At 37.7% G+C, this 27,762-nt stretch overlaps 4 protein-coding genes across 6 annotated transcripts; 3 read left to right on the top strand and 1 right to left on the bottom strand.

Moving 5' to 3' along the window:
• Positions 1 to 55: 55 nt before the first annotated feature.
• Positions 56 to 7,242, top strand: LOC106163491 (phosphatidylinositol N-acetylglucosaminyltransferase subunit A). 3 transcript variants are annotated; one of them, XM_086995239.1, is made up of 12 exons: positions 56 to 255; positions 1,387 to 1,543; positions 1,945 to 2,067; positions 2,462 to 2,637; positions 3,399 to 3,514; positions 4,013 to 4,120; positions 4,466 to 4,572; positions 4,897 to 4,979; positions 5,255 to 5,340; positions 5,714 to 5,900; positions 6,415 to 6,514; positions 6,907 to 7,242. In XM_086995239.1, the coding sequence occupies exons 1-12, from the start codon at positions 239 to 241 to the stop codon at positions 7,018 to 7,020; spliced, it is 1,374 nt and encodes a 457-aa protein (XP_086851365.1). In that variant the 5' UTR covers positions 56 to 238; the 3' UTR covers positions 7,021 to 7,242. The 3 variants fall into 3 exon arrangements, with proteins under 3 accessions (XP_086851365.1, XP_086851367.1, XP_086851366.1); XM_086995241.1 differs by having other exon boundaries at positions 144 to 292; XM_086995240.1 differs by lacking the exon at positions 56 to 255 and adding an exon at positions 339 to 595.
• LOC106169411 (cytochrome P450 2J6) lies at positions 7,233 to 26,361 on the bottom strand. The gene is made up of 9 exons (XM_086995238.1): positions 25,857 to 26,361; positions 24,768 to 24,999; positions 24,294 to 24,399; positions 23,860 to 24,016; positions 23,077 to 23,213; positions 17,821 to 17,917; positions 17,219 to 17,425; positions 16,690 to 16,859; positions 7,233 to 7,830 (listed from the first exon to the last, which is right to left on the bottom strand). Exons 1-9 carry the CDS (start codon positions 26,239 to 26,241, stop codon positions 7,324 to 7,326), a joined length of 1,998 nt encoding a protein of 665 aa, XP_086851364.1. The 5' UTR covers positions 26,242 to 26,361; the 3' UTR covers positions 7,233 to 7,323.
• LOC106163490 (neuronal pentraxin receptor-like) lies at positions 13,455 to 14,665 on the top strand. Its single transcript, XM_086995242.1, has 2 exons — positions 13,455 to 14,111; positions 14,405 to 14,665. Exons 1-2 carry the CDS (start codon positions 13,805 to 13,807, stop codon positions 14,479 to 14,481), a joined length of 384 nt encoding a protein of 127 aa, XP_086851368.1. The 5' UTR covers positions 13,455 to 13,804; the 3' UTR covers positions 14,482 to 14,665.
• On the top strand, positions 19,991 to 23,081 carry LOC147759884 (carboxylesterase 5A-like). The gene is made up of 3 exons (XM_086995525.1): positions 19,991 to 20,051; positions 20,916 to 22,296; positions 22,555 to 23,081. The coding sequence occupies exons 1-3, from the start codon at positions 19,991 to 19,993 to the stop codon at positions 22,844 to 22,846; spliced, it is 1,734 nt and encodes a 577-aa protein (XP_086851651.1). The 3' UTR covers positions 22,847 to 23,081.
• Positions 26,362 to 27,762: the final 1,401 nt, after the last annotated feature.

Consider the following 27,762-nt stretch of genomic DNA (forward strand, 5'->3'; position numbering starts at 1 on the left):
AATTAGCGCGAGGTTGAAAGTAGTTCCTTACCAACAAATCAACAAACAATATGGATGCCTCCCGAGGTCATTGTCGAGTGCGGAGACATCCGAGTAGTTCCGAGTGCTTGAAACTAAAGGGCACCTCTTTGTTCTTAAGGAGGAGAAGGCTGGAAAGTGGTGCTAGTCTAACAGGAAGGAAAATGTGTGCACAGGTTTACCGGTTGCAAGTTGGTTAAATATCGCTTTCTTTACACAGATGAAGCATAGAATATGGTACGTGATTATTCAGGCGTCTGGAATTTTATTAGCTGTAACTTTAACTTAGCACAGCTGCAAAGGAGCTGTGGATGATGCAGATGTCTAGTAATAACGTCAATAAATTAGAGGACAGAAAGACTTTGAAAGAATGTGTGCGATTGTGAGTGTTAGGCTGTGTGTGTGTGTGTGTGTGTATGTGTGTGTGTGTGGGGGGGGGGGGGGGGTCATCTAGCACCCTCCTTTTAATGCTGACCAGTGCTGATATGGTGGTAGTCAGATGATTATTTATTTGTTGAAATTGAAAGACAACGTGGGCGGGTCCCATCAACGTATTTTCATTTATAGGCAGGCACTAGTAAGTTAGAACGGTAACTGGTACCAATGGCATTAGATTTAGATCATGTATTCAGTAGACCTAAGGTTACTTGTACTTTAAGTACTGGTAGATATATAGATAGATCAATTCTTTCAATACGAAAATGTTACAGTTTGTAAAATACCAGTACACTATAAATATACAATCAATTTAAAGGTACATACGAACCGAGCATCGGTGGAGCGTGGATTCCCAGTAACACATGTAAACCACCTCTACTAGATTCTTATATGACTCAAATAAATTTGACATGCCAAGGGATAAACTGAATAGATCACTCGATCAGCCATAAAAGACCTTTAGACTGCTCCTTTCTTTAAATTTATGGTTGTAAATTTAACCTACATTCGTGACCTACTTTCCTGCCCCATTGACATACAGCTTAGAATGCCAGCAGAAAAATCTGTTCAAACATCATTTTCGGGTAAAATTAAACAATGCCTTTTGGTAATTCTCTTAGTTATACTACTTGAAACTATATGCTGGCATTTGGTTGGTTTTTGTGACAAAAAATTGACTTTGTATGCATCTTTAACAAAACAGACTTACTAGTATGTTTTCACTCATGTCAGTGTCTTAAATATGCCAAGACAAGATGGACACATACAACAGTAGCAGTAGGTAGTCATGAAAAAATTAAAATGTTTACAGATATAAGGAAGGCTAGGATCATTTTGTACATTTGGTTAGAAATAATGTCTGAAGGGCAGTTATTTTTTTAATTAAAAAGAAAAGAAATGTTAGTTATATAGAAAAATTATGTTTTATAGCATGGTATCAGACTTCTTCTACCCCAACATGGGTGGTGTGGAAAGCCACATCTATCAGTTGTCCCAGTGTTTGTTGGAGAGAGGACATAAGGTGATTATAGTGACACATGCATATGGGAACAGAAAAGGGATAAGGTACCTGACAAATGGTCTGAAGGTAAAATTTCTCTCTCTCTCTCTCTCTCTCTCTCTCTCTCTCTCTCTCTCTCTCAGTTAACATTAAGATGAAGTTAAACTTAAAGTAAAACACAGGCATCTAAAAGTTGGTTATAGAAAATGGGATAAAAGTGTTTTGGAAATGTTCGGTCTTGAATTTAAATAATACAAGTGAAGTGTTATTTTCTCTATGGACCATCAGTATTAATTTAAGACCAAAATACAATGAAAAGACACAACTGGAGGTAATATTCTAATGCAGTTTAGTGAACCTTTATTACTTTGATCTCATTTTAACTTGTTATTATGTTGTGTGCATGCAGTTTCATATTTTTTTGTTTTTATTTAAATTATGTATATTATACATATTATGCATTAATTATAAATATATTTATTTTTCAGGTGTATTATATCCCTATAGCTCCATTTTATAACCAGTGTGCTGTTCCAACCCTCCTAACAACACTGCCTCTCATCCGTAATATTTGTGTGAGGGAGGAAATAACAATAATTCATGGACACTCAGTAAGTACTTGTTGATTTTTTCCTTTTTAAACTCAAAGCACAAATTTGTAAAGGAACACTCTATAAGTACATATATATTTAAAAACTTGAGGCATAATTGTTGTTTAAGGGAAGAAATTTCAATTTCTGAGCACTGCATAAGGAAATAATGATAAATACTTGTGTAAAAAGAATTTTTAAAAATCAGTTGTTTACCAAATGCTCAAGATCATATTTGACCAAATAAAGAAAATTCACATAGAATCTAGTCTGTCAATGCTTATAAAGTGAACTAGTGGCAATGATATTAAGCTGAAGCAAGAGCTTTTTTGTTGATTCCATTCATTCATGTATTTTTTTATTCATTCGTTTATTCATTTATTTATTTATTTATTTATTTATTATTTGACCACAGGCTTTCTCCACTTTGGCCCATGAGGCCATGTTCCATGCTCAGGCTCTGGACATACGGGCAGTCTTCACTGACCACTCCCTGTTTGGGTTTGCTGATGCCAGTTCCATTCTGACCAATAAACTCCTGATGATCTCCTTGTCTGGGGTGAACCATGCAATCTGTGTCTCACATACAAGGTAAGATGTTGAGCAAAACTGTTCATTAGCTTGGTTGTTAGATAATAAATGAAAATTATCAAACATGAGCTGAAAATCTTTCATGCCGTAAGCTTACGGCCGACCTGAACATAGGCCTTCATTGGACTGATATGAGATGTTGTTATTTTATTCACTGATCACTACAGCATCTTCAGTCTGATGAATGCCTACGTCCAGGTTGGCTGTAAGCTAATGGTATGAAAGATTTTTAACTTGGGTTTGATGTGATGATTTTCATCTAAAAGGTATGATAATGATTGATAAATTTAGTTATTGGTTGGGTGGTCAGTATATTTATCTATTTGATATGTATTTATATTTGGTTACTAGTAATTGTCTTTAAAATGTTTGTTGATTGATTTATTTATAGATTGATTGATTAATTTTTTAATTTGTTGTAATGTTGAACAGTTCTATTCGCTATCATTTGCAGTTTAATTCTTACACCCCATTCTCATAGATTAGATCGACCTACATTGGATCGACCTAACTCCCTGGGGGTTCACGCTAAATAGCTGTCAGCCGGGCGGACACGAAAGTTAATTACCCCTTAAAGCTTGTAGTAGGCGGGGACGGACACTTAAGGGGGATTATCTGACAGTAATCTAGTGAGACTCCCCGCGGTGATAGATCGATCTAAAAGTTGTGAGAACAGAGCCTTAACCCCTTCTCCCCATTTGTTACTGATTATGTGATGCCAGATAATATAACTGTCAAAATGAAAAACATATATATTTCAGTAAAGAGAACACAGTATTAAGGGCCTCTATTCACCCAGAACTAGTGTCTGTGATACCCAATGCTGTGGATGCCACTGCCTTCACTCCTGCTCCAGAGAATAGGAAAAAGGGTAGAGGTGAGTTGATTGTGTTTTAGTGCCATATAACACTACCATGTTTTTACTTGCCTGTCCAGTTTCACTAAATATCTCGAGAAAAATGAAGATGATTTTCTCTCTCTCTCTCTCTCTCTCTCTCTCTCTCTCAACTTCAAAAACTGCTTGTAAGTGGCTGTATATTTGTAACACTAAATTATATAATAGTCTCTTCTGTATTAAGAGATAGATTTAGAGATATGCACCTGTGAGGAGAGATTTTACCAAATGTTGTTCAACCATCCTGTATTTTGTTTTTAAAATTGAATGAAAAAAGTTATCAGCATGAGTGTATGTATTTACAATCATTATATTTATGTTAGTAAAAAAATAAATTGCTTCCTAAAAGACTGAACAAAATTTCATTACCTACCTGTGTATATAGTTTCTTTGATGAAGGGTTGAAAAAAAAACAAATTTCTTTAGAATGAAAACAAAAACTACTTCACAGTGAAATTTAATTTCATATGATATTTTCAGTCACTGTGGTGGTGATGAGCAGACTGGTATATAGAAAGGGCACAGATTTGCTTGCAGGCATTATACCAGACATTTGCAGCAAATATGACAATGTGGACTTTTTAATAGGTATGTTTTTGTCTCTCTTTGTCAGCCTTGTCATCATTTCTTTTATATCAGGTAATCAATATTGCTGTAATAATATTAAGTCTGTTACTCAAGTCAACAAACTGACCACTCAGACTATTGGACCTGAAAATCTTTCCTTTTTTTTACAATATCAGTTACATTTTGTATCTCTCTCTTATATGAAATGGCTTTGTCATCATTTGGTTTGTATCAGGTAATCATTATTACTATAATAATATTATTTCTGTAATTCAAGCATTCAAGTTCTTTAACTGGTCACTCAGACCAGAAGACCTGAAAATGTTTCCCTTTTTTCACGACATTTTAATCACATTTTTCATCCAGGTGGGGATGGTCCAAAGAGGATTGTGTTAGAGGAGATCAGGGAACAATTCCAGCTGCATGACAGAGTGACACTCCTGGGTGCCATAGAGCATAATAAAGTCAGAGAGGTTAGTTACTGATTACTAGGTACAAAAACAACAGTGGTTTTTAAAAAGGTTTTGCCATACTCCTGTTTAATAGTGGCAAAAAAGTAAAGCATTTGTGCTACACTGTCATATGATCCCAAAATAAATCTTAGTATCCTTTCAGTGCTAAGAAAGTCTTGAATAGTCACTCAATCACAGTAATTCGAGGAATATAAATAAGATTATAACTTCAAATGCTGAAATAGATATTTCATCTTATTTATTTATTTGTTTGTTTGTTTGTTTGTTTGTTTATTTGTTTGTTTCTATGTTTATTTACTAATATTTTTAATTTGTTCAACTCAGGTATTGGTACAGGGGGATATCTTCCTGAATACCTCACTCACAGAAGCTTTCTGTATTGCCATAGTGGAGGCTGCTTGTTGTGGGTAAGTTAGTAACATACACTACACTACTATCATCATAGAATCCCTTTGCAGCTGTCACACAGTGGTTTTAAGAATTGCCAGTCAGTTTTGCTGTAAAGGAATAACCCTGCAGTTAATGTATTCTTTAAGACCAGTTGTAAATTATATTAATCATTATTTAAATGCAGCATGCTAGTCATATGTACCAAGGTTGGCAGTTTGACTTTCTGCCTTCTTTTGTATTAGTTGGTTATATATTGATATATGTTTTGTGTAATTTATATTTCTTATTGAAGCATGCTAGTCATCAGCACTAAGGTTGGAGGCATACCAGAAGTCTTACCCAGTGATCTCATCCAGTTAGCGGAACCCAGTGTTAAAAGTAGGAAGTTTGACTTTCTGCCTTCTTTTGTATTAGTTGGTTATATAATGTACTGCAAATTAAGGGAATCAGTCAAAGTTATATGGATATTATGCACCAGAGATAAAGTCTTGTGATAACAACATGCTTGATGATTTGATACATCAAAGTGTAGTATTTCAGCTAAATTTTTGATTATCCATTAATAACACTGCTACTTGTATATGAACTGAAGCCCAACTTAGTACTTCTCATAAGTTTTACTAACAAGTTTAATTGAATTTCTCCAATTTGAAACTTTCCTTTACAAGGGAGGGAAAGAGAAGAAAGAAAAACAAATAAGTATTTTAACATAAAGTATTGTCATTGTTGTCATTGAAATTATTAATTGCAGGTCTTACCAAAGAACTAGAGGCAGCTATTGAAATCTGTAAAATGGGTAGGTCGGACACCCAATTTCATGAAAGACACGAGAGAGTGAAAAGGCTTTACACATGGCAAGACGTGGCCAGGAGGACTGAGACAGTTTATAACATGGTGTGTGAGGAACCACCTAGGCCTTTACCTGACAAAATCATGAGGTGAGTTGACTTTACCAGCCTTAGGGTTTCCAAACACACACACACACACACACACACACACATTAGAATTGTGGTGTTTTGCGAGTGTGACATTGTGAAAGGGTTTTTTTTCCTGAAATTATGTTTTGAACTGGTAATATACAATGAAGGTGCCTTTTTCAGACATGTACATAACTTGTAATATAAAACAAAAAAGATACCTCCTTTTGCAGTAATGTTGTTTTGTAAACATACGAAATGGTATAGGCTCTTTGCAAGCTAGATGCTGCCATGTTGACATCTTTACTTACTAGAGAGTGAGCTGCTCAGTAAACAACAGATATCAACATGTCAGCATCCAGCTGCAAAGGGCCTGTTACATGAAAATAATACAAAGATAACTGTTGAATTCTATGCACTAGCTTACATACCTACTAGTGGTGTGGATAAATATTATAAAAAAACAACAACATATTATCTTAACATTGACCCATTATTATTATTATTATTATTATTATTATTATTATTATTTCAGATATCAGCACTGTGGGCCAATTGCAGGGAAAATCTTCATATTGTTTGCTGCTCTCAACTATCTCCTGTTGTTTTTGTTAGAATGGTGGTTGCCAGCAAAGGTAAATTAAGTACCGTCACAAGAAAGTTCATTTTAATTAAAATAATTCATTTATTGGGGGTGGTTACTTGGCAAAATACAGCTAAATAGAATACTTAAAAGCATTTTGATGTCAAAATCTTTGAAATGTTTACATTTATACTTATTCAGTAAAGATTTTTTAAAATTATTTATACATGATTCATAATTCCTTTAGTTTACTTTTCAAAGATTGAAATCTATTTTTGACCAGTTATTCTACAAACATGGTTTGTAAATTGATGATATTTTCTTATCACCTGTGAAATATACACATACTGATATTCTTTCCAACTTAGTGAGTAGCAGTGTCAGTTCTAGCAGGCATATATAAAGAAAGATTATTTTTATCTGTAATAAATTTTTTATCTTCAGGATATGGACAAGGTACCAGATTGGCCGCAATCAAAGAACAAACTGTCATTCTCGAAAAATAAAAACTCTGCCTTAGAGACTAATAGAAGAGATTGCCAAGACCTGGGCAGGTAGCAGGGTTTTGGTGATTGATGTTTCATGATGTTTGAGAATAAATTTAAATAATCTTTAAAACAACACCAGTCCGTAAGAATGAAGTAAGTTTTCTTCATTCTTATAACATAACACAGCTGATGAAATTCTTTTTCAACACTGGCCCATGTACTTACAGCATGCAAAATGTAAAGTTTGAAAAAGGGATTAAACGATAAAAAATAAAAATGAAATCAAGTTGTACACTTTGACTTTATTTTGATGTATCTGTTTCTGTGTAAATAAATGGAATATATGATGAAATGTCACTGGCTTGTTTTATGCTCATGCAGAACGTGCGGAATCCAAATCAGTGAAAAATGGAGTGCAGCCAAGAAAACTTGCATCATATGCCAAATCCAGGAACTCGTTCTCGTCAATACCGCCATTTTGGTTGACATCAATTTTGTCAAAGGACAAGCCAAGGTCTGCTGCGGGCACTTGGAAAACATCGAAAAAATTCGCCAGTTCTTGCACGTCCCATCCTTCGTTATCATTAGTGTCAAAAATGTGGAATATAGCTCGTATGAAAATTCTGTGTTGCCTTTGCCTTCTGGTTGTGAGGTGGCCTTCTCGATTCCACAACTTCATGTTCACTGTCTCGGTATGATTGTTTTTGTCATTGCTCAAGAAATCCAACCAGGCTTCCTGCATGACGTCATCAAGTTCACACTGTCTGGCGGTGTTCACGTAGGATTTTGCTCTCTGGATGACCAAGTCGACATACTCTCTCCTTTCCAGTATATCGTCTTTATTAACGTCAAGGTACCGGACAAAATGGTGCTTGTGGTCCTGGAACGAAAATGAAGCATATGTCCCAAGAAACGGACCTTTTTAAAAAAAATGGCTAGAATGACCTTGAACATTGCAATACATGTGCTTAGTCAAGCTGTACTTAAAATGACATCATTAAACCTGAAAAAAAAACTTAATCGAAAAACAACTAGGATGTCTTTTATGGAAATGAGATCTTTTGTCTGTTACCTGCATTGAGAATGTTCGACATATCCAAACCGATGTTTTGCAAATGAAACCTCCCAACACAAAACATGATTTTAGTCCTGTTTAAATGTGATAATGCACGAATATATGTGCTTCCTATTTTGAAAACTTGTAGAAATGAAAACCCCTGTAATTTTCATCTTTATTTCAGTGTTCTCTAGTATGAAGGTAAAATAAAATCCTTGTCTTTTTTGGTTATATGACCAGACAGAAAACTTATACGGCTAATATCAGAATAAGCAAAAGGGTGACTTTTTATTTGCATATTCAGTGAATTTTAGAATTAATGGCAAACTTTTGAGTCCACGTAAAGACAATACTAGATGCAAACAGCTAAAACACAGTTCTAGCAATCACTTGGTCTGGAAATAGTGCAACGGTATTATATAAGGACTTGAAAGGCTTATTTTCACCTGGGCTCTCTCTCGACTTTTCCAGATATTTGGTATTTAGTCTAACCTTGTCCTGCCTGTTTCTAACGAGGATGCATCGCTTTTATTGACAAAAATAGTTTTCGGTCCTTATCTCTATTGTTATATAATAAGCTAAATACTGTTATCTCATTTAAAATTCAGAGTCAGTGTCCAGCAGTGTGAAGTTAGATGACCAACTCGAGTATTTCCTATATCACACTGAGAAAGTACTTTATTATCTTTTAGATCTCATTCTGTACAAACTATCTGCTATTGAGCCTATCTGCAGTTACCTTAAAGCACCTTCATACAGGTGATTCCGAAAGGACCACACCTGTTTGGAGAATGTTAAGGGAACCAATAAGAATAGAATTTAAATATAAAGCAAAATACTATGACCAGTGAAATGCATTATCATTATGACAGAAAATGTTGGTCGACAAACCATAACAGTATAAGGACTAAAATGAGATTTGTAGGATTTTCAACTGGAATTATATATGTCTTGGCTTTTTCTGTGTATTTGATATCTTTCGCATAAAGCATTCTCAGAATCAGTGAATGGCGAGTTTTTCCCCTCTTTGATTTAGAAAAAAAATAAAAGGTTTTCAAACAATTTCCCCATTGTTTTAGCCAAGGACAAGACCGCATGTACCGTGCGATACCATGTGAAATCTACAAGCAGGACCACCTTAAGTGCTTGACTTTTCTATTTCCTGGAAGGCAGTTTATTGTTTTAGAGTGCTAATTTTTAGTCACATGAAGTACAATGAAAGGAAAAGTGCTTACCTTACCAATGGTAAAATGTTTACGCGCAAACCCCGTTGACCCTAGGATGGTTTCTACATCTTTACCGCCAATTTTGGCAGTTAAAGGTACCCCGTAAGCTAAGAAAAAGTCACACCCAAAGATCCTCACAAGAAGACACACAATTATGGAACCATACATGCTGCAGTTTACTGATAAAACTCGACTAAATGGACTGATTATAAATTGGCTATAAAATAAGTAAGCTTCTCAAAGCCTAGTCACGTGGGAAAGCGTCAATAAAAACATAGTTTTAGAGAAACTGACAAACAACTGAAAGTACCGGTATTACATGCTACTCGAATGTTGAGTGAGCTTGTACATACATTTGTCATCTTTCACAATGTAATAAAGGTACCTGTACAACGTTTATAGATACAATACTGTTAAAAAAACTGAAATTACAAGTTCTGCATGGCGCATCATGCTACCGGTACCAGTACTCAGAGCATATCTGTATGTTTCCTTTTCTTTCTGGATATGTGATTCATGTACGTTATAAAATTCTGGTTTGTGTCAATTTTGTCGAACGTCAGACAGAGCTCCGCTGCAGGTACTTTGAAAGCGCTGAAAAATTATCCGGTTCTTGGTCATCCAATCTTTCGTTACTATCAGAGTATCAAAAATATAGTTGTATTGAATGTCGCTCGTATGAGAGAGAGAGAGAGAGAGAGACGCTAAACTGATGATTCAAACGCAGTCAAAATTGTTTTCATGGCCATAACAGTCACGTGCATCCACACACACAAGATTCATGTCAATTCACCGTATAGATCTTAAGGAAAAAATAAGTATTATTACTGATGCAGTAGTGTCGGCAAAGACGGATCGCCGAACAGCAATTTATAAGAACACTAGACACCTTGAAAAACGGACTCAATAGGGACAATAGTTTCCTAAATGAGTATAATTTTTTTTTCTTTGTTACGTAATCTTGACGTTGTTCACGTTTAGCACGCTTTTGGGACATGGCGTGTTTTTAACACGTCACGTATCCAAGGAGTTTTTTTTTTTCATTTTTTTTTCATTTTTTCATAATCCCCGAAGAATACCTAGATCTAGGGGCCGAAAGCTCGGATTATATATGACATCTGTAAAGTAGACCCCCCCCCCCCCCCACACACACACACACACACACGGAGAGGGAGAGATATGGCACGTAAACATTAAAAGTTAAACTGCAGCTAAACTTCCTAAAGCTAGTAGTCTGAAAGAGATGGTAGTATGCGTGCGAAGCGTGATCAGTTTATCTTCTGTAACTACAATGTACATGTAATAGACCTTAATTTCTATTAATCATTATCAGGCGCTGTCGTGTGTTGGGTTTCAAGACCAGGCACTTAACACTATATATGTAGCAATTTGCGTGTGAATATACGTGTTCTACCAGTTTTTCATTTGTTAAGTGAAACCGATCTGGAGCACTGTCACTCAAGAACCATGCACCTTTTAACGGCGTCTGTCCTGGTTTCCTGCATTGGGATGTCCGTTGCTGGTAAGTTATACATACTTGAAGAAAGTATAGGCCTACTTGTAAGGAAAATGGACGTTAACGTGTACGTATATGGCAGATATCCATGGGAGACTTTCCACAAAGAAAAAAAAAATGCGTCTCGCCTGTAATGTGTATATTTTATGTAATATTTGCATACTTTTGACTTGTTGTTTTGTACTTATTGTTATGTTGTTTTATGCCCTCTAATATTTGAAGCAACCAACAGCGATTTAAAAGCGATCTTAACGGTTATGCGGATATTAAACAAAATGCTTGTGTCACCGAAGCTGCTGAAACATCCATTTTGTGTCATTTTTGCATCGTTGCATAAAGCACACGGGATTTGCTTTTCCAAGGCCTACCAACAATTTTTAAGGTGATGTTTAAAAATGGGCTAAATGTTTTTGCTGTTTTTGTGTCTGCTTATAATGATCAAAAAGTTATCCAACATTGGCTTAACCCTCATCCACAAGGAAATGGAACCCTACGTGAACCCTGAAACTGGGCCTCGGAGGCCCGGTGTACCATGAAAATCTGACTCCCCTAAAATGTGACTCCCCAGTCAGATTTTCATAATGAAAATGTGACTCCCCCTATGAAATTTTGACTCCCCCCCCCCCCAAAAAAAAAAAAAAAAGTTTGCAGGTAAAACTTTTCAAGAAAAAAAAAATAATAAAAGATTTGTATTTTACCACCCAAGGAATCCCCTATGAAAAAGCTATTTATATGATATTTGATTATCATTCTGACATCTTTTCTTTGAGGATACTTTATGAAGAATATATTGGAAGTATTTGAAAGTTTGATGGTAAAAAATTGGGTGAAAAAAAAAAAACATGAAAAATAAGAAAAATTAAGGATTTGTATTCTAACACCCAATGACTCCCCTATAAAAAAGCTATTTATTTGATATTTGATGATCATTCTGACATCTTTTCTTTTAGGATACTTTATGAAGAATATATTGAAAATAATTGAAAGTTTGAATGGTAAAATACTGGGTGAAAATAATTTACGAAATTCTTCATTTTCATATGCATGGGATTTAGACTCCTATGGACTCCCATTATATTTGCTGTTGTTTTTCTCATTTTTCCCAAAGCTGAATGAAAAATGGGGATTGATGATTTTAAATGGATAATAAATTTGCATTCTTGTATCCATAGGATTTTGACTCCCTATAGTCTTTCAAATATTTCCAATATAATCTTCATAAAGTACATGTTAAAGAAAGGTGTTGAAATGATCATCAAATATTAAATAGATAGCTTTTTTATAGGGGAGTTATTGGGTGATAAAATGCACATTTTTAATTTTCTTATTTTTCATGTTTTTTTTTTTTTTTTTTGTATTTTCACCCAATATTTTACCATCAAACTTTCAAATATTTTCAATATAATCTTTATAAAGTAAAAGTAAAGATTTTGAAATGATCATCAAATAATAAATAGATAGCTTTTTCACAGGGGAGTCACTGGGTGATAAAATGCACATTTTTAATTTTCTTATTTTTCATGTTTTTTTTTTTTAGTTTTTTCACCCAATACTTTACCATCAAACTTTCAAATATTTCCAATATAATCTTCATAAAGTAAATTTAAAGGAAAGATGTAGAAATGATCATCCAATATCAAATAAATAGCTTTTTCATAAGGGAGACAATGGGCGGTAAAGTGCACATTTTTAATTTTCTTATTTTTCATGAAAATTTTCACCTGCAAACTAAAAAAAAATGCCAATGTATCCTCCATTTTACATACTACAAGATCACAGCCATATACTCAAATAAAATAAGATTTATGAAGTTTTGTGGAGGGGGAGTCAAATTTTCATGGGGGGAGTCAGATTTTCATGTTACAACGGTCCTTTGCTCGCTTTACCTCCACCTGGGTGAGTATACACTGTGTATGGAACATGCTGAAAAATCATTTTTTTTCTCAAAATGGAAAGTTTCGCAAAGGTAGCACAGTCTATCAGGTATGTAATAATGATAGATTTAAACTGATATCTGCATATCAGGTGACCAAGGTGACTGATTACTCATAAATAATAATTCCTCCAGGTCTTGAATCTTTCACAGGCAGATTTCATTGACCATACTGATAGTCATAGCACACATGATATTGCTTGTGTAAAGCATTTGATAGCAAAGATATTTGAGGTTACATAGACTTATTTATCCCATGTGGAAGTAAAATTATCAAGGGACCGGGCCTCAGAGGCCCGGTTTCCAGGAAATGGGACTAACTTTTGGAAAAGTTAATTTCTACATATGGTGTAAATTATTTAAAAACTAATTATTAATCCATTGATGGGGTATAAGTTGCTTGAGGATTACACGAAAGGACCAGGCTCAAAACCTCATGCGAACGAAGAGAGAGCAAAAGATACATGGGTCCGGGCCTTCGAGACCCCTGAAAGGTGATTGAGGGTTAAATAACACTCTTGAATCTAGACCAGATCCGTCTATTGGTAAGTTTTTAACCTGCACGTACTGCAGGCAGACTGACAACTAAGCCACGCCTCCGTTGACAAGAGCCGTTGCTATGAGGGGCAGAGCAAAGTTAATAGGCCATAATCTGTGTAACAGGTAATAAATCTTACATGGCACAGCAGTAAAGAAGAGAAGAAAAAATCCGTATCAAAAGTTAATTACCTTGAGATAGAAAGAAAGACTTGAAAGAGATTGAATATATATACAACAGGCGTTTTTTTCTTTTAACAGCGGTGCTTGAAGAGATTGATATGGTCTTGGACATACTTATTAATCTCATCTGTAATCTCATTAAGTCGACTATGGCATGTTTGTGGGTAGTTTGTAAAATGGTCTTAGACAAACTTCATTAAGTTGATTTAGAAATCAAAACTTCGAAAAATCCAACCTGCACTCGTTGGCGGGAACGGCTGCACAGGTAGTGGGGCAGGTGATATAAATGTGTTTTAAAACAAATGTACCGTAATTATTTCCAGGTGAAAGCACGATCCTCCGCTGGCCTTCGCCGCAGACGGTCAAGAGCTACGTGAAGCTCCATGCAGTCACCCCGATGCGATGACCGCCATGACAGCGTGCATGAGGGTAAAGTCTGCCTTTATTGGAAATGGCGTTACATATCTCCTGTCTTACGCCACGGCTTCTGCGGTGGACACTTTCCTCCTTGGGTACTCGGGAAATGGAGCCATCGTCCTCAATTTAATCAACTCGGGGATGGATACATCCGTGACGAAAGTCTATGATAGTTTCTGGCACCACTGGTGCTTCTCTTGGAACAATTATGGTGGAAAGTGGACGCTATACATGGATGGCATGCCGTCAGCGTCGGGCAATGGCTACCGGTCAGGCTGGACCGTACCAGAAAGTAAGAAAAATGCTTATCATTTATTAATTAGTTCGTTTTGGGGGTATATAAATCAGTGACATTTAAAGGAAAGGTTGTCCGTATGTATATTTATGCAAATGGTGCTGTAGGTGACTGTCCTCAGATTCCGTACCAATTTGGATCGTGGTCCTTTTTGTCGCTTCACACATGTACTTTGTACTGCTAAATGTAGTAGGTACTAGACTTTATGTTGTATTTTCTTGAACCATCCATGAAATGAAATTAAAGAAAAATGCAGGGTATTTAATTGTTATTGGTGCAATTTTTTTAAGATGGAGTCTGGATTGTTGGACAAGATCAAGATACGTCAGGCGGCGGGTTTGTCGCTTACACAAGCATATGTTGGTGACATCACGAGCATCAATGTATGGAACACCGACAATGTTGACGTTGCAGCAGTGGCAAACTGTGGCGATAAGTTTGGAGGAAACGTCATTTCATGGCATGTCGTCGCCAAAGAGATTCACGAAGTGTCTACCTACAGAGAAGATCTTTGCAAAATAAGAGATGAAGAATAAAAATAATGTATCGATTTCTCACGATTTTGCTTTTCTTTGATAAAGGTACAATAAAGCATCATTTTTGCCTTCTCTAAACAACGCACTATTCTCCTTTCTTCACGATTTAAAACTTTTTCTGGTAAAAAAAAAAAAACATTTTACATGTAATTCCAAAGTTATTTCATCATTTTTGGTGCTACTGCAATGAAATTTAAAATTAAACGAGACTCGATCGCCTGACTGTAATTCTGTGAGTGTAAATATGCGGGAGGGCTTAAATCAGATATGCTTTCTCAGCCTTTAATTACGTATTCTTTTCTTCGTTCAAAAGCGTAATATTTAAATAATTTACCTCCAATATTTTGATGTCTAACAGAGCATCTTTATCAGGTAATGAGGCTAGCTATTCAGGTGAAAAGCCTCTATTCAAGAGATAAACTTGCTCCCTCCCCCCACCTATTGCTGTAGGAAAGGTAGGTAAACGTCAGTGAGGATGGCACCTTCATTTCTGTTGAGACTGGCCCCTGTCTTCTTGATGTGGATGGCTACCAGGACTTTCCTGTAGCGTTCTCTCGGCTCACTGTCAAGTACTCTCTGGCGATATGTGGGGGAGCGGGGCCAATGTTTTTTTTTTAATTTTGTAAAAGGAATCTCTAATTCCCCTCCATCCCCCCTAAAAAAAGTGGTGGGTTCGCCTCAAAAATGATAGGTCAAATGCCTCCTGTACTTGTTCCGCAGCTTTAAATGTTGACCCTCTTTTGTGCAAAATTTACATTAATGGGACATTTCACACATTTGTCTGATATACTGTAGTAAATTAAGAACGATTCTTGGAAGATAGGGACTTCAGGCTTGTTTCCCTAACCAGCTTAGATAATTCGGAAATTACCTTAGCAAATAGAAAAAAGACATCACTTGCACTCAAGAAGCATGCAGTTGTTTGTGTGGCAAAATATACGAATCTGAAGCAAAAAGCATTTTTATTTACAAAATGGATTGATTATATAATTATGGGAAAAATGAAAATAAGTGTATAGGCCCCTACAGTGCACACACACGCACACACACACACACACACACACACACACTTATTATTATTATTATTATTATAGGCCTACACTGCACATCGAATAAATGACCGTTATATCAAACTTTAATAGATACTGCAGTTTATAAAATCATTTTCACACAGGTTCACCCGTCCACACAACTAGTATTTAATGATTCTTCATTCCAATTGATTTTAAAGCAAGAGAGTTCGCTAGATTGCACTATTACACTACAGACACAATGAAGAACCTTGCACTGCAGATATGTTGTGGACAAAACGTGTGCTGTAACCGTATTAATACATGTGCTTGGCTAATTTGGTTGCTTGGTTGCCCAGCAGGCAATGTGAATAGGACCTACTTTCATAGGCTAAGAGAGTTTTTGAGTTTGGAAATAAATAGCTCCCTGGCCTCTACATGAAGGTTTTTCAAAATGCAACGATACAGTAATATTGAATATCTTGTTTTACACACACAAATTATGTAAACTGTGTCTTTAATATGCGTCACTTTTGATCCTCAACTTAGTATGGATGGAAAATACTGTAGCTTATTATATGATAACCTTATATGATGGATACATATTAGAACTCGCCAACGGGCGACATTCGAAAAACCTCCAAGATGGATGCTTCAGTGTAGGGCATCCTGATCTTGTCCTCCATCTTGACAACTCGACCTTGACCTATGACCTTGCTGTGTCAACATCTTTCAATATGATAAATTAGGCTCTATCTGACATTGATCTACAGTTTTATGCACCTTCAGTATGAGAGAAATTTAAGATATATGGAAAACAAAACCACTACATAATTTGAAATAATTCTCTTTTAAATGAAACAAAAACAGACGTCATTTTCTCTAAATAGTGGGCGGTTGTAACTCCATTAAGATTGAAAACAACCACGAGCTAAATATGCCGCGATTCTTCCACCATAACGAAATTGGCCCTTCTGCCATACGATACCCGAGCCGTTAGGTCCTTAAAGTTGAATCTTAACGCCTCACCGCAACCACATTGTAGGGGTACGGCATAAAGACCCCTGTGTTTATGCCTTCGATTCCATTGGGGTGTTTCTCGCCATTTGGCACCTTAAACACAAAGTTCTGCATCAACGTGGTGAAGAAAATGAAAGCTTCCATTTCGGCCAGCCCCTTGCCCAAGCAAACACGAGGTCCTGAAAATTGACGACAAAATGAAATAAATAAATAAATAAATAAATAAATAAATAAATAATTGCCTCTCTCTCTCTCTCTCTCTCTCTCTCTCTCTCTCTCTCTCTCTCTCTCTCTCTCTCTCTCTCTCTCTCTACATATACACATGTATATGTGTGTGTGTGTGTGTGTGTGTGTGTGTGCGTGCGTGTGCTACAAATAAATTCTTTTTTATCAATACAGCTAACTTAATTACTTACAAAATTAAACCGCTCATTATTCAAAAATACTTACCATCGTAACTTGGCTACATGTACCTCTCGTAGGATTCCTTTCTGCATATAATTAAAATATAATTATAATATAATTATTGTCATCTCACCTGTGGAGAATGGTATGTAAGCGCCAGACTTGGTCACCTTCCCAGAACTATCCAGCCACCTTTCTGGTTTGAACTGGTACGGGGCCTCGAAGTTACATTTATCGTGTAATATCCGATACTGATCTGCTATCACTATCGTTCCCTTGGGAATGGTGTATCCACCCACCTCCACCGACTCGCTGGTTGCATGTGCGACGCCAAAAGGGGCTTAAGATTAAGTATCAAAAATTAATCAAGCAATTTACTTTGTTCTGTGTGAAACAAGCCTCAAACTCGGGCCTAATAGAATCTGCGACGGGAATGATGAAAATAAACGATTAAATGTTCAGTACGCTTGGTTGCCCAGGAGGCAATGAGAATACTTTCATGGGTTAAGGGTGTTTTTTTTTTTAGTTTGGAAATCAATAGCTCCATGGCTTTTACATGAAGGTTTTTCAAAATGCAACAGTACAGGTATATGCGAATATCTTGCTTTTCACACCCAAATTCTGTAAACTGTGTCTTAAATATGCGTCACTTTTGATCATCAACTTAGTATGAATGGAAAATATTTTATCTTATTATATGATAACCTTATACGATGAACAGATATTAGAACTCACCGACGGGCGACATTCGAAAAACCTCCAAGATGGTTGCTTCAGTGTAGGGCATCCTGATCTTGTCCTCCATCTTGACAACTCGACCTTGACCTATGACCTTGAAATGAAAATGTTTTGTAATTATAATGGGCTCTGGGATAGGATGAGGTGCATATATCTAACGATTGCAGTTTATCCTGTCCTTTCTTCCAATCCACTGGGCATGTTCCGATAGGCTACCGTGTAGGCATATATAGACATTGTCCAACGTCACCCTGTTCCATCTGTGTTATGACCTATTGTATTAGTTGTGTACATATAAAAATGCTGACTGTTTGAGCATTTTCATATTTTTAAGGATTATGATTTAATTTGACCCCAAATGAAGAATGTGCAGTGAGTGAATATTTCTTGTATTTTGATAATTAAAATTATTATTCTCCTTTACTATCCAATATATTCTTTTCGGAAATTACTAGATCTCTTCAATTTAAGGCACAGGCAGGCCTAAGCCTTAGGTTAATATAATTTTCAAATTCTGTTACTGTTTATTGCTAGCACCAACGTTTTGTAGAGAAACGTCCGTGGTACAGTGTGACAACAATTCTCGGGAAGACTGTTTGAGATAAAGTGAATGTAGAAATCAATAATGGTGAGTAATAATGGTACTAGGCCTATACAGTGGCGGATTTAGAGGGGGTCAGGGGGGACCTGACCTCCCCTTCGATTTCTGGTCCCCTCTTGAAATTAGAATTTTGAATAGCTGAATCACGGTTCTAAACCTTTTTTATTTATTTAGTTTTTATTTTTATTTATTTATTTATTTATTTATTTATTTATTTATTTTATTATTTATTTATTTATTTATTTTTTTTTTTGCTCCAAAGCTTCATTAATACAATTGCATGTCTCCTTTTAAAAACTGATCTCCAAGCGGCATCAGAGGAAGACGGAGACGCGAACGCTCAGGATAAACTTGTGTGGAAATTGCAACATCAGAGAGTGGACAGGAGCAACGTCCAGAAATTGTGCAGACACATCACGTGACCGAAGGGCTTTGGGTTTCATCGTCGTCAACAGTTGGACCAAGCACGAGACCCTATCGAACAGGGCCGCAGATTGATTCAACACTTAATATTCACAAATATTTGTCTAGGCAATTGTGTGCCCTTTTTTGTGCTGATACTACTGATACTACTGTGACTAAAGTTTAGTTTTAGGGTAATTCATATTGCAGTAGTTTCAAAACCAATCCAATTTAGAGACGTTGCTGTAGTTGTGAGCATTTTGATACCACTTTCAGCTCTTCACCTCATTGTTATTTTCAAATCCAGTATTAAGAATAGTGAGCCGTTTGCGTAGTAAACCGTATGTACATGTAAAACCCCCGGAGGGAAGGCTTAGTTCCCCAGCCCTGTTCAATACACCTGATGGGGACACTAAAGACCAAGCAATTCAAATAATTAATCAGAATATATTCACTCTGTAACTGAACGTGTTCGTCAAAATTTCCTAGATAAAACTTTACCAAGCAGAACAGTGCGTCAGACGAGACATGTCCTCGTCTAGCACGCTTAGACTGGGTTCCCACAGATTTAGATCGATCCATCTGGATCGGCCTAACTCCCTGGGGGTTTACGCTATATTGCTGTCAGCTTCCGGGAGCCGAGCGCGCACAAAAGTTATTACCCCCTTACAGCTTTTAGTAAGCGGGACAGACATTTAAGCCGGTTAAGCTGACAGCAATCTAGTGAGACTCCCCAGGGGGATAGATCGATTTAAATATCTGTGGGAATGGTCTCTTAAACGCTATCAAATTCCACACGAACATTTTATTTAAAATTAATTGGAGCTAAGCGCTATCTTATGGCAATAGTAATTCTTTCAAGTGGTTTTGTAATATGAATTCAGTGTCTAGCAGACGACATAATAGTTAAGGGGTAGAATAGCCGATTATACTGCCTCTTAAAATAACGTGATTATTCTTGATTTAACACCGTGACAGACATCGCAGTATTTTGCACCACACAATTTTATTGCTTGACATTAAAGCTAGGCGTACACCAACACGCGTTTGACTAAGCATTGTGCGTGTTGCTGTGTCAGTAAGATGGCGGGTAAGATTGCTCATTTTGCTGTCTGTTTCTACATTTTGGTGACAACACAGCCGGTTCTATGTTTGGATACGCATATGGTGAGAACAAACCTAGGGGAGATTGTTGGAGAAAAAGTTGCTGTTAATATTGGCGCCGGTAAGTAGATAACGTCTTCGTCATCACAAAACGGTCGCAGAAACCGTATTTCATATATGCGGTGTCTTTGAAATTTGTCTAAAGGTGTCGATTGAAAAATAATGGGATTTCAGTGTCAATAAGCGAAGAATACTAAAATTAACATTAATCTGGATGAATTAATGTCAGTAATGAAAACAGATCGCTGATCTTACCGTAGAACTTTGAAAGGCGCCTATTTCAAGACATTCCTTGAATATAATCACCACTCCCCTAGTTGCGCGTTTTCGTCAGGTAGGCCTAAATGCATCTGTCTGTTTGGGGTGGGAAAGCCTGTTTGTACATGCACATGTCCTCGTGTTCAGTTAGAACGCTCACGCGCAATCTAGAGTATTGGATAATGGGGTTGTAGAGATCTAGAACACTTCTACACACACACACACACACACACATACACATACATACACACACACACACACACACACACACACACACACACGTGCCGATAACTAGTTTTAACATTGGGAGAGAGAATACTGTATATTGTGTTAAATGCGACCCGTATATTATGTTAAATATGACACGCATATTGTGATTAACAATGCACCATACAGGGATGAAGCTCTGATATGTACTAATTGGGTCATTGTTGAAACATCTCCTTCTAACCATTAAGTTGCCTTGGGTCATTTTTAAGCATAAGTTAATTTTTTTTCAATATTTCAATCACCGAACTCTCCATTTATGTTATAGTGGATAATACAGTTGTGTTTTAGTTCCATTTCCTTCTTAGTGCATGTACAATCAGTATTTAGTTGCAAAATACATATTTATATTATTATGGCTTAAATATATCACCGATTCACTTTTATCTTTCAAATCCAGTCCCAGGAATAGTGGACCGCTTTCGTGGTATACCGTACGCAAAACCGCCTGTGGGAAGACTGAGATTCGCCAATCCCGAGCCACATCCCGGATGGGGAGATACGGTACTACTGGCCCAACAATTCGGTCCCCACTGCCCGCAGAGTGATAGCGATATATCCCTTTTTGCCAACCTAGGACGAACAATCACCAACATCACACGTGACGAAGATTGTTTGTTTTTGAACGTGTACGTGCCACGCGGGGTTGATGTTCTACGTGCGACGGGCGTTCGTCTGGCGGTTTTGATTCACTTTCACGGCGGGGCTTTTAAAACAGGCTCAGGTGCGTCTTTTAATGGGGATATCCTTGCGCTGGAGTCCGATGTCATCGTCGTCACTATAAACTACAGATTGGGTTTTCTGGGGTTCTTCAGCACGGGGACTGACGAGGCAAGGGGAAATTACGGTCTGTATGACCAGCACTGGGCTATTAAATGGATACGAAAGAACGCTGAGGCATTTGGCGGAGACCCTGATCGCATCACTTTAATTGGTGATTCTGCAGGAGGAGCGTCGGTGGATTTTCAGATGATCTCTCCCCTAAACCGTGGTTTGATCCAGGGAGGGATATCTGCCGAAGGGTCGAGCTTGGCTCCGTGGTCTCTGACCGAGTCTCTCAACGTCAGTCTTGAGTTTTCTAAAATGGCCGGTTGTGATATGGATGAACCTTCGGCAAGACTCCGCTGCCTCCGCAGTAAGGATGCCCAGGGATTAGTAGAGATAAAAGAGAAAAGGTTGCGTGGTGTACTCAATTGGCGACCAGGTATTGACGGGGTTTTGATCCCAGTGCATCCGCGAGATCTCTTGAGAAAAAACGTGACATCCGGGCTTCGATATATGACTGGCTTCTCCTCCCACAGCGCCAGCATCTTTGCACTTCCAGTGGCTGGGGATCCCCCTACCGTTGCCCAGCAACGCATCAATCTTGAAACGTTTGCATCACTCGCCTATCACCTCAAAATGAAAAGCGCCAAGGTCGCTTTTGCCAGGTCGATGCTTCATGAATACGGCCTCCTCCAAGACCCCATGGAGCCATTGGAAATCTTGACACGTCTGGTACAACAGAACACCGACTTTCTCTTTGGAATGCCTGCAGAGGAGTCGGCGAGACTGAACGCAGCGGGAGGTGCCACAGCGTACAAATACACATTGTCGGTCCGTCTTGGCCATCCACCTTCTTACCTTCCCAAGGCGCCCTTTGTACGAGCTGATCACTTTGACACTCGCATTCTGTATTTTGGTGTTTTTGAAGAGCACCCGGAGCTTTATAATTTGACGGCTGAGGAAATGGAACTTGGAAGAAGTATAAGACGATATATAGCTAACTTCGCAAAATATGGGTAAGGGCTTATCAATATGCGTAATTGAAGCATGTATGATACATGCAATTGTTAATGAAAACACGGTGTATATAAAGTTTCAATGGCCATAATGTCGATGAATTTTCATTAATCCAAACTTCCTGTCTTGAAAACGGCCCATCACAAGCATGACGTCAGGATGTCGTTTTTATGTCGTACTGACGTCCAAATAACGTCATAAACATATAATTTCATTCTTTTCTTTTTTCTAAGCATTCAACACTCTCGTCCTTTCAGTGACCCAAATGTCGGTGACCCGGTCAGTGTCCAGTGGCCAGAATATACAGCGTCCTCCGGACAATTCATCAACCTAGACACTCCAACTACCGTGGAAACATTCGACAGGGAGCGCCAGTATCTTTTTGTCACCGAGGTCATTCCTGCAATAGTGAAGCTTGGTCTAGAGGCTGACGCGATGGCCACACGGGCTGGACAATTCCAACCATGCCTTGGAATTGATTTGAGAGCGTTTCAAACGCCCTCTTTCCTCAGGTATCAGTATTTAATGAGGCTGATGAGATATGCTTAGAAAATCCCAATGAAAAGGATATCTCCGAAGATTCCTTTGGGTGTACGAGGTTTAGCACGGGCATAAATGGGAATAGATATGACCTCCTCCAGATATTTGCATTTTTTTAATTTCCAAAGTACAAGTATGTTCAATACTTTACTGTGCGATTAAAGATCTAATTAGTTGAATCGTAAAAGTAGTTCAACGCTATTTTTCTCTGTATTTTTTATGATAAAAACATCGCTTACCTCATTGATTTCCTGTTGTACTTTCTTCTGAACATGTGGCTCATTCACCATATGGACAAGGGACCATCTCAAAGTATTGGCCGTTGTGTCGGTGCCGGCCATGTACAGATCGGCGATTGTGCGAAAAAAGTTCTTCTCTAAAATTTGATTTGAGTAGTAATTGTGCATTAAAATGCCAGAGAAGATCTGATTAAAAGGATAGAGAGCACAAAAGGGTGCATCACTAATACTATTTCGATATAATATAAATGTGAAAATACTTATTGAAAAAACTCAGGAGAATATTTTCAGACAAAAAATAATTGGGATAAATTTAGATTTATAAAACCGAAAAGCCAATTATGCAAAATCGGCTTTGCAACACTGTTCTTATATATTTTCACACTATTAAGAATACTTATTGACCCATTATAATTGAGAACAAACACCTCTCATTGTTACTCAAGGGGATTAGTTAAAAGAATGATGGATGTTCCGTAAAACGCAACTTAGTGGTCAAAGGGTAAAACTTAACCCCTAAACTGACGATACGCATTGTGTGATATTAAACATGCTTCCTGTCGAATAGCGGTCGAGTTTTATAAAAATGAAGCGATTGCAACATTACCTGGACCTGTAGCATTCTTTTCATTAGGGTCCATTTAGAATAGATGATCCGAGTACTAACCGCCGTGGTGACAGGAAGACCAACGGGAATCAGCGGCATATAGCTTTCGGAGTGTGATCGGTCATATTTAGTCGGCGGATCAGTTAGTACTCGGATCATCTTTTCTTCAATCATACCAGTGAAGACCTCAGGATCCTGTCCCTCTTGGGTGACCTTTATAAAGAGGTCAATGAAGTCCCGGATGTCATTTGGATCAAAGGTCTGGCGGTGTCGTTCCAGTTCTTGTGCAATCAATTCACGTAGACGATTTACGAGGGCAAATATTTTCTTTGTCTAAAACAAAATTGAAAATGTATGCCTATTTATCTACCTTAACAAGTAGATACTAAACCCTACTCCGAATGACCGGTTCATTACAATGTGATAAAATCTGATACAAAATGCGATTGTTCTATCGGGATAGAAGTTAAATTCATTTTACGTCAATTCCAAGGCCAGTACGTGTATTGGCATGCATGTACCTAGTGAGATTTAAGCAGTACAGTATTTCAGTTATTTATTATAGATAAAGCAATTCACAAAAAATTATTTCAATTTAATTATATATTACCGGCGTAAAAACGCGTCCAAAGTCTGTGAAGATTAGAATTCCGGTAAGTAACCGCAACGTCTGATCCACATTCGTCAACATTTCTGAAGGTTCGTCATAATTCCACCTGTAAATAGACAGAGTCAATATGACACATTGTCCCTTAACGCCCACATTGAGCTTCATAGTTTATGCATTTATTTTTACGAAAAGACTATCATTTACAACTAGCACTCTTCTTCACGTACTGGTACTACATGCACATGTACATGCCATTCGTAAGGACTATTGATATTGAAAGACACAATGTAGTTTCTAGTACTGGTAATCGTTGAAACTCGGGGTTGAAACGGTAGGAGCTTGCCAAGGCATGGAATTGAGATACCAGAAACATATAAGTATGAAACTTAATGTACCAGCACTCTCTTCTAAGGTAAATTTCTGGTCCCTTAGTTTAGATTGATCAAGACTTTGTAAAAAAGAAAAAAAAACTACCTCGTGCCAAAAACAACTATAGAAATGATGTTGCTGACAGCCTTTCCAATCCTGTCCCTGGGAGAGAAAGGATTTCCATTTTCATCTTCCATACTTTGCACCAAGTATCTAGCCTCGTCTTGAATCCTTTCTTGCAAACTATGTTTGCCCACTCCGAGATCTCGAAAAGACGAGAGTGTGAAACGCCTGAGTTCTTTCCATGCATGGCCAGAATTCATTATAACTCCAGCTCCTGTAACGAAAATAAATATGCTAATTAATATAATTAACATTTTGAGTTTGAATTATTCGGAAATTATATTTATAAAACATCTATATACCGGTATAAACATTAAATTAAGGACTTATTTTACTGAATTACTTTACTCAGTGACAGCATAAATGCACATATAACAGTACATTCTTCAAGATTTGAGTGAAACTGTAACTGCATGCTTACAGTACTGTGATCTACTATTCAGTTCCAGCATGTTAGTATTCAATGATAAATAAATAATACAGATTAATGAATGAATAAACGTGTCCTCATATACAGACACGGAAGGTAAGCTCTTCCTTTTTTTGACACTGTGAATTGCCCGGTGCAGGGAGTTATATATATATATATATATATATATATATATATATATATATATATATATATATATATATATATATATATATAAAACACCTTGCTCAGTGCTAGTACATGTACACTTCACCTCTCTAACTTAAAGTTTCAGAGGTCATTCGTATATATATATATATATATTTTTATTAGCTTAAGTCTTTTCAGTACCCAGAGGTTCTTACACACGTACAATGCGTGACCTCTGCAACTTTTTTCACAATGCACTTTTGGGACGTGCGATAGATGACCTATTTAGAGGGTATTCAGAACAAGTTGATCTGCTCTATTACAGATCCGGTGATCAAATATGGCCGACTCACTTAAAAACTTGTCGCATTATCCCCCTAATAGACACTGAATAGATTCCCCCCAGGGATTAAGCGGTAAGCTTTCAAGTAGGTCGGCCATATTTGATTCGCGGATCTGCCAGCTCGCGGATCAACTTTGGCCGCGAATGCAGCCATTGTGAGTATACATACCGTCCTTTCCCACTAGACGATCGAAGATATAAACCCAAAGCGGCCTTTCACTCACTGAACTCGCCTTCTTCACGAAGGCCTCTTGTTGCAGCTCTTTAGTCCCCAGTATCACCATGTGCTGTTCGCCAATTTTGATGTGCATGATATCTCCGTAAGTATCATACCACGGAAGAAGAACTGTCGGTTGTCGCCTCCTCCCGCTGATTATCAGCTGTGGGAGACAGCCCACCACGGGAAAACAGAAAGGCCCGGGCGGCCAGTTCACCCGAGGCGTCCGAGGCGTTAACGCCCACAGACTCAGCAACAATACTGCCACGAAGACCAGAACAGTGGCTGGACCAAGCGATGACAAAAGATCGCCCAGGAAAACTACGATATTTGCCATGTTGGTCGCAGTTTTTTACTTACAGAACGCTACCACAATCTTGCTGCACTATGGACGGTGACGATAACACAAAATACTCAATGTAGACGCGTTCTTAAGTATTAAGTTCATGTGTACTAGGGCACAATATGCCCTCTTTCGCTTAACTGAAACAACGCAATAGAGCGAATAATGTAATCAATAACACAGCGAACAATACAGCAGTTGGTACATTATATTTGCTCTATTGCAACCTGGATAGTTGATGGAATACTATACGCGTTTGCATGCCCCATTTATTAGAGTTATATGTATTCACTCAACCTAGGGCCCTCTCCTCTTTAATTGATACAGTCCACGATTAACAGCCATGTAGGATTGCGCGCTCGGCTATATGGAAACGAAAGGACTACACTTGAGTCTGTGGTCCACGCTAGAAATTTTAAGTTCTCTCCATCTTGTTCAGTGCGCATGGGGGGGGGGATGGAAATACCTTCTGTGGTGCCTATTAGGCATGCGGTCATCACACTGGGACGGGGGGGGGGGGGGATGCTCTTGACTGTTGTCACACCACATCTGTAGTAGAAGGAAAACTCTGATGCAACTGCAAAGCAGACAGGCAACCCTTGTTTGCACCCTGTCGTGCATGGAGACATGGAAACAAGGAGCTAGGCATTAAACTAAATAGCAAAAGATTAATCAAAGTAGAAAGGAATTGGTGAGGATAAACCACTACAAAATACGCAAATAAGGTAAATAAGCACATGTTTCTCAAGACTGGAAAAATAAAGCGGAACAAAAGTGTTGAGAAAAAGTTTTTTGTGGTAAACTTTGGTACTGTGTATTGCACTAAGCAGACTGCACTAAAAATTCTGTGGGTGCTTTTTAATAAGTCGACACAAATTCAATTAAAAGTACCCCTATAATACGGTTGCTCTGCCGTGCCCGTACGGGGCACCGGTAGTATTAATTAGGTCGAGTTTATATTATCGAAGGAAAGAGAAACATTCAAACGGGTGTTTTGGGGAAGATGTGGTCATCGGTCTTTCTACAACAAAGAATTTTGTAGTTTGAGCAATAAAAGAAGCCTTCAGATGAATGCTTTCTGGGGTAACGGTTCAAGACTGTTTTATAGTATGTACCCGTCTTCCCTTGTGTGCCCCCTCCTGAGTTAAACAGATTTATTGTTATTACGTAAACGGTACTCTCTTGAACATCGTGAGCAGCAGCATCGGACGTTCTTCGCCAACGTGGAACCTGATACAATATGTTGAGGTAGGGTGTTATATTTATCTTAGTTCCAAACCTTCATTCATAAAAAAATATAGAATCAAATCCAAGATATAGTCAGACACCAGGTCGTGAACTTGACTCCGCCCCTCAACTGAAACATCCAAAAACCGAGATTGCTCAAAGTAAAACCAGATTGTATCCACAAGAACGTTCATCTCGCCATGTAGTACTGCTTGGAAAGATCAGCAATAGGAACCTGTAATAATATATTTGTATAATGTTTAGAATGTAGCAATAGACAGAGCGTTT

This window comes from Lingula anatina, chromosome 9 (assembly GCF_051362555.1).
Source record: "Lingula anatina isolate TDL-2025a chromosome 9, LinAna3.0, whole genome shotgun sequence".
Taxonomy (NCBI): Eukaryota; Metazoa; Brachiopoda; class Lingulata; order Lingulida; family Lingulidae; genus Lingula; species Lingula anatina.